The sequence below is a fragment of the Prenolepis imparis genome, unplaced genomic scaffold, assembly GCF_030444845.1.
Source record: "Prenolepis imparis isolate NDT839.2.m4 unplaced genomic scaffold, iyPreImpa1.0 SCAF_13, whole genome shotgun sequence".
Lineage (NCBI taxonomy): Eukaryota > Metazoa > Arthropoda > Insecta > Hymenoptera > Formicidae > Prenolepis > Prenolepis imparis.
This window is the reverse complement of record NW_028141171.1, coordinates 6,757,079-6,770,100: the sequence shown is the minus strand read 5'-3', so window position 1 is coordinate 6,770,100 and position 13,022 is coordinate 6,757,079. Positions and strand designations below refer to the sequence as shown.

General features: G+C 39.1%; 3 protein-coding genes across 9 annotated transcripts; 2 read left to right on the top strand and 1 right to left on the bottom strand.

The window, feature by feature from the left end:
• Nucleotides 1–193: 193 nt before the first annotated feature.
• On the bottom strand, nucleotides 194–6,772 carry Rump (heterogeneous nuclear ribonucleoprotein rumpelstiltskin). Of its 7 annotated transcripts, none has more exons than XM_083053493.1 (9): nucleotides 6,612–6,772; nucleotides 5,743–6,115; nucleotides 5,231–5,533; nucleotides 4,901–5,147; nucleotides 4,630–4,806; nucleotides 4,102–4,550; nucleotides 3,882–4,017; nucleotides 3,572–3,659; nucleotides 195–3,505 (listed from the first exon to the last, which is right to left on the bottom strand). In XM_083053493.1, the coding sequence occupies exons 1-8, from the start codon at nucleotides 6,626–6,628 to the stop codon at nucleotides 3,604–3,606; spliced, it is 1,758 nt and encodes a 585-aa protein (XP_082909619.1). In that variant the 5' UTR covers nucleotides 6,629–6,772; the 3' UTR covers nucleotides 195–3,505; nucleotides 3,572–3,603. The 7 variants fall into 7 exon arrangements, with proteins under 7 accessions (XP_082909623.1, XP_082909619.1, XP_082909620.1 ...); XM_083053494.1 differs by having other exon boundaries at nucleotides 195–3,470; XM_083053492.1 differs by having other exon boundaries at nucleotides 3,592–3,659.
• Nucleotides 6,773–7,270: 498 nt separating this feature from the next.
• Nucleotides 7,271–10,471, top strand: Idh3a (isocitrate dehydrogenase [NAD] subunit alpha, mitochondrial). Its single transcript, XM_083053500.1, has 6 exons — nucleotides 7,271–7,428; nucleotides 7,921–8,046; nucleotides 8,578–8,750; nucleotides 9,004–9,238; nucleotides 9,298–9,576; nucleotides 9,662–10,471. The coding sequence occupies exons 1-6, from the start codon at nucleotides 7,402–7,404 to the stop codon at nucleotides 9,899–9,901; spliced, it is 1,080 nt and encodes a 359-aa protein (XP_082909626.1). The 5' UTR covers nucleotides 7,271–7,401; the 3' UTR covers nucleotides 9,902–10,471.
• A 140-nt stretch (nucleotides 10,472–10,611) lies between these two features.
• LOC145944877 (uncharacterized) lies at nucleotides 10,612–12,981 on the top strand. Its single transcript, XM_083053506.1, has 2 exons — nucleotides 10,612–12,638; nucleotides 12,742–12,981. The coding sequence occupies exons 1-2, from the start codon at nucleotides 12,432–12,434 to the stop codon at nucleotides 12,967–12,969; spliced, it is 435 nt and encodes a 144-aa protein (XP_082909632.1). The 5' UTR covers nucleotides 10,612–12,431; the 3' UTR covers nucleotides 12,970–12,981.
• Nucleotides 12,982–13,022: the final 41 nt, after the last annotated feature.

Genomic DNA, 13,022 nt, shown 5'->3' with positions numbered 1-13,022 from the left:
TGAATAATGCTATTCTACACTTACATATACTCTGCTCTGTGTATAAAGAAACGATTACGAGACAAAATTGCCGTATGTTGCGTTTTATATCTTTCGTTCTAGCGCGCTTCGAAACACATTACGCGAGTTGCATGATATTTTGTCGATCCATTAATATCCCCAGGGTAAATGAGAGCAATCGGAATTGACGATTCACACATAAGCGACAAGTTTTTCTTTGCCTTTATTTCAAAAATGTGATAATCCATACAGATATAGAGACTATATAAAGAGACACGTCGTTACATAATTATATCCAAATATATATACACAAATAGGCGTGTGATGTTTAAGGTGCCTTTTGCTTTCGAGATGTTGAACGATGTTACTTAAACGAAGTACCCTTTTATTAAACGCGAACGCGATTGTTATTTACACTATAAAGACGAATTTATACGAAATTGTCCGTGCATATTGCGCGATTTTATATAGGTTTTACATGTTGCATTCTCAAATCATTTAACTTATTACTGACACATTTACGCCGCGTCCAAATCATTGATACTTTACTATTGTCATGTTACACTAGAACGTCGCGATTCTCTACAAAGATATTAGTATCTTTACACTTAATCCAAAAGCTATTTTATAATGTAAAGATAAAGTTAAAAAAAATACAAGTAAAAAAATATGATTTTTCAATAATTTGTCTTTTTTATTCTACTGCAACTTACCGTCCCGCAAGATTCGACGTCGCTCGCGATAGCTTTCCTGGAAGAACAACATATTTGCGTGAGGTGACTGTTTGTCGGCTGTTAAAACTTACCTGAGTTGTCACGTTGGGACAGATATCTCTCGATCGTGACCTGTGGAAATAATTAATGATATCCAGATTGTATTTATATGCCCCGGTGTAATAAAAGTATTCCTTATACGATAATGTGTATATATATATATATTACGTCAAATGCTTAATGCGAAATATTAAATTTTTATACTACGATAAATATATATAATATATTTATATATAAATATATATAAATATATATAAATATATTACATAATGGCAAATAACAAACACTTCCTGATCCCTGTTAAATCGGCGGACTTATTAATTAGCGAAATTCACTTTTCAGAGAATAAAACAAGGTCATAGGACAACTCTCGTATCAAAGCCTTCTGACTAACATCGTAATGTCAATAATAACAAAAAAGGACAAAGCCACATCTCTCCTCGAACACGTGGAAATTTAATTTAAACGCCGATAATGGATGGAATAATTCAGACGTTAAAAAAAAATACCAGTGTGTGCGCATTTTTTATCGCCAATCGCAGGTGGAAGTTCAAGAACACACACTTACCATTAGGATTATTGTGTTTAAGCTCTGGAAAGATGCGAAGTCCCGCATGCGATCGACAGATCGACAACAGAGATTGTAACAAAAACTATACATTGGAATAGAATACAAATATCATCGATACGCATAGAAGATCTCGCCGTCCATAATTCTACAGTTCTACACACAGAATCACCCGCACCACGTTGAAGAAACGACGAAAATCACACATCCCGTGTTAACATCACCCCTTTTTCGGTCATCCTTCTATTAAAATTCATCGATATCCAGCTCATTTTCATCCATATAAAATACCATTAAAAGCTATTTGGAGACGAAGAACATATTTTGTTGACAAACATTACATACGGATAGATTCTGGTCAGCTTTGCTTTTAAATTGCTCTTAATAAACATCTTTAATAACAGAACAGATAATTGTCAATCGTCTCTGTCTCTCTCTTTCTTCTCGGAAGGTCTTTGGAAATTCGGAGAAGAAAATCCTCTGAAAAAAATATCTCACCTGATGATGTGTGAACGAGCATTTTTTTCCACTGCGCAGATTATTGACGTCCCAATATGCGGAAGATAATCTCTGTATTTAAAGATGTCTTGATAAACGAATGGACTCGTATTCGTTCAAATGTAACGTGTTTACAGAACACTCTTTTTTTTCAAACGCGTTACATTTAAACACGTGCTAAACTCACTTGACAAGATCCATCCAAACCGACACAAGAATGACGCCGTTTAAAAACATTATAATAAAAATTCATACAACAGCACAGAAATAAAACACAACGACCAGCATATTTTTTTTTGTAGTCAAAACGGATTTGGATTTTATTAAATCACTGAGACTGTAGTTATACAAGAGTAGTTATACAATGCACAGAATGTTCCTCGAGATCTACATGGCGAGAGAAGAGTTATGTTTACCAAAAAATAATATCCCGGAAACTTTTACAAATGCGCGATTCCGTCCATTGTATGAAGAAGCAATTAAAATGTCTTCCAGAAGTATAGACAAAAAAGATTAAAATGTCGTAAAATCGACGTCTCTAAAGAAATTTCTTTACTTCAAGTTTACTTTTTGGTAAACATACTACGGTGCATAAAACGCTGAACAATTTAGCCGAATTTAATCATCCAGTGTTATAAAGGCATCCAATGTTTCGTTCGCCGAAGTCTCGAAGCGAGTTTGAACCGAGAAAGAATCTTCCTAAAAAATGACGACTATAGGAAATTTCTCATATGCTGCACTTAGGTCGTTAAATCGTTTATAGCGATGCAACAGTAATACGAGTGTGGTACAGCAAAAATAAAAAATAATCATAATAATAATAAATTATGTGATTCGCAGAAATCATGGCGACGAAACGCTGTTCCCTGTTCAAACATCACGATATGCCTTTCGTTACGTATAAGAAAGTACGAACAATGCGATGAAAAATCCGAACACACATAGTCCATGATCTGCATAAAATAAGATTGTAAACGAACGTACCTATGATATCTCGCAAGCCGGGAGTCTTAGCTATTCGAGCGAATAACGATTTTACAGCGTTTAAAAGTGCATTTTTACGATCGAAAGATTATCCTTTCGATTTCTATCTCTTGCTTGGTGTGGACCCAGCTGTGTGAAGCGAGCGAAGCATCACTTTAGACCGGAACGATGGAGAACCGATCAATCTCTCTCGTCATGACATAACTAAGAAGTAAAGGCTTACAGACTATAGATTCGCTACTAATTACTGTAAATAACCTGTAAATAGTAACTGTAAATAACCTACACACTGAAAAGAAACCTACTGACTTACAGTAAGATCATCATGAAACCTAAGCCTAAGCAACTATAGTCAGGATCGCTAGAAAAAACTGATTTAAGAAGTGAACAATTAGAGTAAAGACTTCCACTGTAAAAAGGAACGATAATTTCGTGATAAACAATGTAAGAATCGAAAAGTTGAGACGGTAAAGAGAGGGAGTGCGAGGGTGATCGTCAGTAGTCGACACGACCGTTTCAACGTTGAGTAGCCATCACATTAAACACGACTTGCTGATCTTCTGAAGACAGATACTTCGCATTCACTGTCCTAAGTTTTCTGCCAGACAACTAGGATTTCGAGTATTGTCATCAGGAGTGGAACAATCCTGCAGACGACACACAAACACCCAGCTTCCTTACGCTGCGTCAATAAGTTATGGTTAAGCATCGAAAGTTCGGCGATATGATCTTTTTCTGTCAACGTTACCTTGAATCCGTCGAGCCTACCTCTTGGCCTTTTTAGTATAGACGCACATCAATCGTCCTGCCATCAATGCGTGATCGATTCATCATAGCTAAATACCATTATTAAGGAAAATTCGTTCATATAACGGAAACATTTTCTTTTTCTAAGTAATTATGTATGATTAGCATATGAACAATTATTATGATCGTCTACCCCCTTTTCTACTTTGAATCTCATATAACAATTTATAAAATTAAAAATAAACAATGCTCACGCAATTCAAATAACTCTCTTTAAGAAAATATCTAAATATCGCTTTGAAAAAGGATACTCACAGCACGCTCAGCATCCCATTCAGATGCGAATCGTACCATGCCCATGTCAGCACCTCTCATTTCTGCAAATTTTACCTCTCCAGCATCTTGAAATTTATCACGTAGCATTTGCCATGTGGTGTTTGGAGGTAGCTATATAACAAGAAAAACGATTAGATGTTAAATCGCAAGGAAAATTGAAAGAAAGGATATATGATGCGCAAATACAATACGTACATTGCCTATGAGGATAGTATCTGACATCGGTCGTGAACCGTTGGAATTTTGTCGGTTGCCACCACCACTTTGGCCTTGATTCCCGGAGAAACCACCGCCACCACCGCCGGAAACGCGATCGCCGTCTCCTCTACTGAATCCACCGTCGAAATCTCTCCCACTGTTACCAAAATTGGAACCGCCAAAGGTGTTGTTACCGCCGAATCCTATGTCATTATCCAATTTTGATAATCCACGAGGGGTAAACGAATTATTTCCTTGTCCACCAGCCAAAGATGCTTGAAGACCGCTCAAACTACCCACACCACCGCCGAAATTGTTCAGATTCGATGCCAATTCATTCGTCAGTGATGAATTCAACAATGAACTAGTAGTGAGATTAGCACCCAAACCGGCACCGGCAAGACTAGCCTGAAGAGCCGCGGCATTCGTATTTGACAATGCTGATGCTGTGAACAGACACGATCTTCCGTTCGCACTCAAGAGAATCTTTTAATTTATCTTTATGAGAATAGACGTATAATTCACCTAATTGTGCAGGTACAACATTGTTCAAACCAGCGCCAAAAGCACCAGCTGCTAAAACAGGCGCCGAAATTGGATTCACTACCGGTGGATTATTCGCTTGAACATTGGGAATGTTTCTAGCTACATCCAACAATCTGTTACCACCAGCTCCGAGTCCCATACCAATTCCCTTCAAACCTGGAATTATTACAACGTAAACGAACGATTACAAAGCATACAAATTTATAAGAAACACTGAGCATATATTACTTAAAAAATTGATAAATATTACCTTCCGGCAATTTAGGTGGCATGTCAGGTTCATTAGCTCTGTCAAGCCTAACAGTCATACGTCTGTCATACAGCTGTTGATTGTGAAGCATCGAGATGGCTTGAACAGATTCCACTGGGTGATCGTATTCGACGACTCCGAAACCTCTAGATTTACCGTCCTTGTCTTTTCCCAATTCAACATGCAATACTTTTCCCGCCAGTTTAAAAACTTCAAGCAACTTCTTCTCATCGACTTTATAATCCAACTAAAACAATCAATAAAACGCGTATTTCCTCAATGCATAATTATTATTATGCTTCTTAAACTATATACTCGTGTTATACTAACATTGGCGACAAAAACCCTCGTAACCAGAGGACCATTGATACCTAGTGACTCTAAGAATTGTGTACTAAGTCCGTAAGTGTTTCCGAATTTATTGTCACCACCGCCGCCGCCGCCGCCTCCGCCACCACCGCCTCCACCGCCTCCACCACTACTTCCACCACCGCCGCCACCACTGGGTGCAGACATATTTTGCCTTCCACCTCCTTGCGGCCTGGGAGGATCTCGGAATCTGTCATCTCGATTTCTATCATTGTTACGACCAGTAGCTAAACGACCATACTTATCACGTTCCACATCAAAATCCTGCAAGATAAAAGAAAATATACTCAATACAATACTTGTAATTAAACACTATTATTATTAATATATAATAAATTTATACACAATTATTAATAATTATGTATATTCATTATTATTAGTATAAACAGTATTGAATAAATCAGGTGAATTAATATAAAATTAATTTAAATTACTAAAATAATATTTAAAAATTAGAAAATTACAGTACTTACTTCTTTGACAACAAGCTTTCTCCCTTTAATGTCATATCGATGCATTTTATCTACTGCTATTTTCACAGAATCTGAATCTTCAAATTCTACTATTCCACATCCTCTGGGCTTATCATTTTCATCCGTAAAAAGCTCTACATGCGCTACCTTGCCAACTTCATTTCTAAACAGATCTTTCAAATCTTGCCAGCGAAAATCATAAGGAATGTTTGATACATAAATCCGTCTGTCAGATGCTTTCCTGCCACTGCGATCATTTCTCTCCCTGCTACGGTCACGGCTAGCTGAGTTTATACGGTTTGGTCTGTCCGACCTTCGATTACGGTCACGTTCTCTGCTTCTGTCTCTGTCATCATTATTCTGTGGTTGACTGCTACAATCACATATGTAAAGTAATTGTTTATATATGCACACAAATACACATATACATGCACACAAATATACATATACATGCACACAAACAAACACACACACACACAAGAAATTTATTGTAAATACATAATATAAATCTTTCTCACAGCACACACACTCGAACAACGAGACTAAACAAATATAAATATAAAAAAAGACACGCATATGATGGAGAAATAAGAAAAAATAAGTACATGAAGTAAAGGAGTAAGACCAAGAAATTTGTGATACATTTAACCCGTACAATTAATGGCCATACAATTAAAGTACTGCAAAATGTCAAGAAGGAGATATACAGAAACATATTAATTTCATCGCAACAACGTTTGTGTCATCAAAATTGATACATCGGCTACGTTGCATCTCGGATCTCGCTGTTTGCACATGCACACGATTTCGCGGATGGGTTAAACGTGAAATCTCACTGCGCGATATGATCCGGAAAATATCGTACTTACTCTTCCGCCTTTATCATTTTGTCGAAAACCGGTTTTCGCGAATACTCTTGAACACAATCTTACAAACTAGTTGTTAAAAGTACATCGAATGATCGAATGTACACCGAGCGTCGTATAAAATGGCCGTCGCAGGAAATTGCTAGTCGCACCGGATGTCACTTCGCTTGACAAATATCGAACTCTTTTCTCAACAATCGCGAAACGTCCCGTGTTGCCTCTAAAAAAACGTGATCCAAATTATTATACGCGTTTAAAAAATCGATATTATAATTATTAAAATGCATTTATAATTATCAATAACATTTCTTTCCGGAATTTTCTCGCGAACAGCGATGCAGCGAATTTTTAATCCTGTCATCCGTCCACTTTATTCTCTATCATCATTCGAGTTCATATATCATTTTTTCATTTCCAAACAGCTGAGAGAGCAGACGTTTTTATCATTCGCGCGCTGATCAAAGGTGTGTTCAAAAATTCTACATTCAAAAATCCTAGAGTAGTGTTGACCAATCAGAAGAAAAGAATCTTCGTCCTGATTGGTCAATCGAACGCTGCTCGATTTCACGGGAGCAAGATTTCCGAACGCATCTCCGAATCGTGACCGTCGTAGCAGAAGACGTCGCGTGACGTCACGGTCAGCTGGGCCAATGGCGAGACGCGGCGCGCTCGCTCCTTCTGACGTACCTCCTCCCGCTCCTCGCTGCTGCTGCGCGACCTCAACCTCAGAGCGAATCGCGAGCGAGCGCGAGTTGTACATCTTTTTTTCGCTATCTGTTCTTCCCGCCCGGCGATGGCAGCCCAGTGGATTCGCACAGCAGTAAGTAGCGAGCCGTGAGTCACGCCGTCCGCGAAATTATGCAAGGAACTGTCGTCGTGCGTAACCATCATCCCGCCCGCCTCTACACGTCCTTCCACAGCTCCGAGCAAGGTTAGAACTCCTCGCGGGTCGCATCGCACGTACCGTACATCTTCCGTCTCGCTTTTGCTCTGTCGCCATTTCCTCTGTCTTTCTCTCTCTTCTTCATACATCTATCTTCGTCTCTATGCTCCCATCTTCGATAGCGGTATAGCTCAACGTTCTAATTCGGTAACAGCCTCCCCTGTTTTCCGCCTCGACCGTCCTCTCCTCTCTGCTGCGAAACTGGAGATTCTAATCGACGAGTTTATTCGCTTCAAGATATGATCTCGCGATTGTGTTCAAATCGAAAATCCGTTCTTGTTCGCGTCGCGCGCGCGAAATTGGACTAATCGAAATTCTGTATATATTTCGATCATCCCTCAGCTTCTAACGGTATGTCGATGCTAACAGATCTCTTCGAAGCTCACCGGTGCGCGGCTCTACAGCAGCCAGGTACACAAATGCACTCTCATCCCCGGAGACGGCATCGGACCCGAGATCTCTGCTGCGGTGCAGAAGATCTTCGATGCTGGCAAGGTGAGATGTGGTGTTGGCACTTTGACACACTCCTTGCGCTGCTATTTTATGCTTGATTATGGAATAATTGCAATTTGCACTCATAAAGTGACTCAATTTATTGCCTCGAGACGTTAATTTAAATCTTACTCTTTATAATTGGATCCAATTGTCGGAATCATTTCATATACTTCTCGCTGTAATTTTAATGAATTATGAATTGCTCGTCAAGTTTTTGCATTGTGAATATTTTGTGTAATCTGAGAGAATCAATTTTTGTCATTAAAATATTTCGAATAATAATAATTGTTATATGTATATATATTTTTTCTACTATAAAAATCCACAAAATTGAAAGAAGCTATCTTTTAAAAGCATCTTTGCAACACTTTGCTCAACTTGCAATAATCAAACAGCTTGAATTGCATAACATGATTACCTAATTTGTAATATATATTCAATCCAGACCCCTGATATAAATTAAATACTAATATTTAAGTTCAACATACAGGTTTCTTTATTTTTTTTATAAAAATTTATCTATAATAACAGGTACCGATAGAATGGGAATCAGTTGATGTGACACCGGTGAAGGGACCGGATGGCAGGTTTGGTATACCACAAGCAGCCATCGACTCTGTCAATAGGAATAAAATTGGTCTGAAGGGACCTTTGATGACTCCGATAGGGAAAGGTCATAGATCTCTCAATCTTGCACTCAGAAAGTAAGTCCATGATTCTTGTGCAATCAAATGTAGTTAAAATTAACTCTGCAGAGAATATTGACTGAATCTTAACACAGCTGTATCTTGCAGCAATTCATGATTACATAATTACAATGTTTTAATAATTACATGTGATTGCTCTAAATGGTTCACATCGTATCTGCTGTTCTATTTACCTTACGTTCTAACAATAAGATAAATACACACGTGTCTTGTTTATCTGTACAACTTATCTGTTTGCAAATATTTGCAGGGAATTTAATTTATATGCCAATGTGCGGCCATGTCGATCATTAGAAGGATACAAGACGTTGTACGATAATGTCGATGTCGTCACTATCAGAGAGAATACAGAAGGTGAATATTCGGGTATAGAGCACGAAATCGTAGAAGGTGTTGTACAGTCCATTAAGTTAATCACGGAAGAGGCTTCTCTCAGGGTAGCAGAATTTGCTTTCCAATATGCCACAGACAATAATAGGAAAAAGGTACGTATATGAAGATGCGCGCAAAAGGCGAAAAGTGAACTGATTAAATCTTTCTATAGGTTACCGCTGTACATAAAGCGAATATCATGAGAATGTCAGACGGCTTGTTCTTGAGGTGTTGTCGAGAATCCGCACAGAAATTCTCGTCTATCAAGTTCGAAGAGAAATACTTGGACACAGTTTGCCTAAATATGGTGCAAGATCCAAGTCAATATGACGTGCTCGTTATGCCTAACTTATATGGAGATATCTTGTCCGACATGTGCGCTGGACTCGTCGGAGGTCTCGGTCTCACACCGAGTGGAAACATCGGTTTGAATGGAGCTTTGTTCGAATCGGTATGGCTATTATTATTAAAAACGCAAATGAATTTTATATTAATTTTTTATTAATCTTATTTCATTACTTTCGATTATATTCTAGGTACATGGAACGGCACCCGATATTGCCGGACAAGATAAGGCAAACCCCACGGCGTTATTGCTCTCCGCGGTGATGATGCTCAAGCATATGGGCCTCAACAACCAAGCGAAGATCATCGAGAATGCTGCTTACGATACCATCAAGGAAGCGAAATATTTGACCGGTGATTTAGGCGGTACTGCAAAATGCAGCGAGTATACCAATGAGATTTGTAAGAAGGTTAGTGCGCAAACCAAATAAAAGGCAGACATTTCGTAAATCGAAATCGAAACTGCCAAATACTAGTAGAATTCATGCGTCCACGACGAAAGGGCCGCTATTTTCTATTATCTGTTAATATTATGCACAGTCTTGTATGTGCGTCTTCGGTGTAAATTTACGATCAGACTCTATATATCGAATATTGTTGAGTATTCTCTCATTTGCATCCACGCATATATATATAGAAATTTTCTTCTTGGATACTCTCTTCTTAGTTCGTTACAGCCGTGGTAAGTTTCTTGATCTGTCAAATATGGAACGGCATTTAATTTCGTTCTATTTCGTAAAATGCGCGTAACTGCACCATCGTTGACTACATCGACTGAATATGTCTCTTGTATACGATCATTATGTATTATTTGATCTCGAATCCTAGAGAAAGGGTCCTAGTAGAGATTGTAAAGATTAACCATGTAAATTAAATAGTAGAAATGCTGTATCATAATTTTAAATAAAATTGTTACGCGACGTATGTTCTCTAGTGAAAATAGTTTAAAATATCGAAAGTCGTGCAGTATTACAAACTAATAAAAATCTATGAAACAATTATTTTGCATGGCGAATCTCGACCCTTATTCTAAGTTAATTAACTATATCGCCTTTCCTCTCTTTCTCTCTTTTTATTCCTTATATAATTCCCGTTAAGAATTCACACAAATTGTGTTTAAATTTTTTAATTATAAAAAGGTATATTCTATCTGTTATAGACTTGTTTCACACAACACATACATTTTTCTCCGTTTTTATGTTCAATTATGATAATTTATAAAACGCTATCTTGTAGATTCTAAAGCGATGACACGAATAATAATTTTCGAAGGGAAGAATCACGAAGGAAGGTGATAATGTTTGCGAAAAGTCCTCTTGATCGCTCTTGATATCAACCTCACGGACAGATGTATCGTCCCTTCTCTCTTCCACCCCTCTCGTCCTCGCGGTGTTACGTTATAGCACTCATCCCGCGACCACTTCATAACTTCCCCCCTACTCTCGCAGCGTTCTCCGGTACACCGTGCAGAGGAAAACTCTCAAGTATGAGAAAAGTTGCCGGCTATATTTCACCGGCGGGGCTGAAAATGGCGAAGGAAAAGGACGAGATGAGGAAGGGGACCAAGTGTCATCTTCGCCGCTCGTTAATTCCTTCTGTGATTTATCGCGATCCACCGGGTGAGTAATGACTGACTTCTCGGAAAATTTCGATATTAGATTTTCCTTAGGACGCGACGTCTTTCGAACGTATTAGATTTTTAAAAAAATTGTCACGATAAACATGTACGCATTGAATAGATCGTGGAAAATATCAGGACTCTTGCATCCCCCTTAATCTACAAAGTATTTTATATCCACCGTAATAAATTTCCCCGAGTAAAATATTACACGAGACCACATTTCATCAGTACGTATAATGTTCGATGAGAGAGACTCGTATTTTTTTTCATCATTTTGTACAAACTATAAAAGTCAATGCGTCATCATTTTAAACCCGAGCGGGGGAGAGAACGCTAATAGTAAAATTGATAAATCCCTCCCCCTCGAATTACGCTCTTGTAAAACGTTTGTAACGATGTAACGGCGATGCTAACGAGTATGCACGAGGGTCAATGCAAGAAGCGCGATGTGCATAGGCCGGGGACGAGGTAGTTGCACAAAGGTCTCGACACTCCTGGTGAAGTGTGGAAAGCGCGACGCATGCATATTCAAGGATCGCGGAGAGGTGTGTATGAGTATGTGTATGTGTATGTGCATGCGCCATCGTAGTCATAGGAATAATAAAAATTCGAGGGTTGAAATTATTTAGATTTATGCCCGCTCTCTTGTCGTCGTGCCGCCGCGCCGGTGACGAGGCGCGATTCGATTCCGGGGAACAAATTTCATGCATTATTCAGGATGGTCGGGCCGGCCGATGCAACTACCCCGGTTCGCGATGGAAGCGATCCTTTTGGAAAAAGTCGTTTTTAATCTCTCGCTGCGCCTCAATAACGCGTGTGTACACCCTCAACCCTTATTTAAGAAACGAGAGTTCGCTGTATCGCGAATCCATTCGACAATACGAATTATTTCAGAAACATTTTTTTAGAGAATTTAAGACTCACAAAAGGTCTTAAAATTAAACACAATGCATCGGAAAGCTTATTATCTACACGAGGCTATCTCACCTGTTGAGAGTTACTATATATATATATCTCTTTCTAATACATCCCTGTAACAAACGCGCGTTTAGGGTTCACCGGAGAGATATGTGACATTTGGAATTATCCGCAGGAGAGAGATCCGATTGCGAGTGCCATCAGCGCGAATGGGAACATTTTAATCCCGTCCACGCAAGAACGTCATTCCCTTTTTTTTTTTTTCGTCACGTGTTTAATTAATTGCTTCTACAACGCGACGACGCGATAATCGTCTTACCGCGGATTAACGAGTCCGGTATCCGTCACGGCACCGAAACTTTCGTTCCATTATCATCGCGGACCATTCGTGGGTCGTATCTTCGAGCGAATTGCTGTCGGATATGAGGAACGTTATTCTCTTCGTGGTCACCGTCTCTACCGCGAGCTATGCCGATGGCAGGGTTTATTATCTGGAGAATTTAGACGGGGCTCGAAACAACGATGCGATCTATCCGATCGTGGAGCCACAAGCATCCCGCGATCTGGACCTGGCCTTCTCCGCGGGAGATCCGGTCGAGAACGAGAACGTCGTATCTCCGGCCAGAAAGGTCAGTGAATAATTATACGCTGAAAAAATTCTATTTAAAATCTAGTAAAAGATTATAATTATCTAAATAGCAAAATTTGTATGTGTTGTATCTATTTCGTTAGGTGTTCACTCTCGTCGCACCGGAAAAACCGTACATCGATTTAAACAGAGACCCAAATCGACCAATCGCGTACTACAGATTAACCGAGTCCACTCCGATCAGAAGAGGCAACTTCGACGACGTCATTCTCGTTCCGCAAGGAAATCGGAAATTGATGAAACTGAACGGCAACGATAAGGGCGAAGTGATCTTGGAGCTTCGCGTCATTGCTAATCACGATAGCACGTGACTCGTCAAAATCAAAACTTTCCGCCGATTTCATCAGGAAGCAAACCGATGAGG

Bases quoted from the DNA above. Each gene is read 5' to 3' on its own strand.
- LOC145944877 (XM_083053506.1), top strand. From the start codon at position 12,432: ATGAGGAACGTTATTCTCTTCGTGGTCACCGTCTCTACCGCGAGCTAT. The intron at 12,639-12,741 runs GTCAGTGAATAA...CTATTTCGTTAG, and splicing joins TCGTATCTCCGGCCAGAAAG to GTGTTCACTCTCGTCGCACC.
- Rump (XM_083053490.1), bottom strand. The intron at 5,534-5,742 runs GTAAGTACTGTA...TTTATCTTGCAG, and splicing joins GAAAGCTTGTTGTCAAAGAA to GATTTTGATGTGGAACGTGA. The intron at 5,148-5,230 runs GTTAGTATAACA...TGATTGTTTTAG, and splicing joins CGAGGGTTTTTGTCGCCAAT to TTGGATTATAAAGTCGATGA.
- Idh3a (XM_083053500.1), top strand. From the start codon at position 7,402: ATGGCAGCCCAGTGGATTCGCACAGCA. The intron at 8,751-9,003 runs GTAAGTCCATGA...AAATATTTGCAG, and splicing joins CTCAATCTTGCACTCAGAAA to GGAATTTAATTTATATGCCA. The intron at 9,577-9,661 runs GTATGGCTATTA...ATTATATTCTAG, and splicing joins ATGGAGCTTTGTTCGAATCG to GTACATGGAACGGCACCCGA.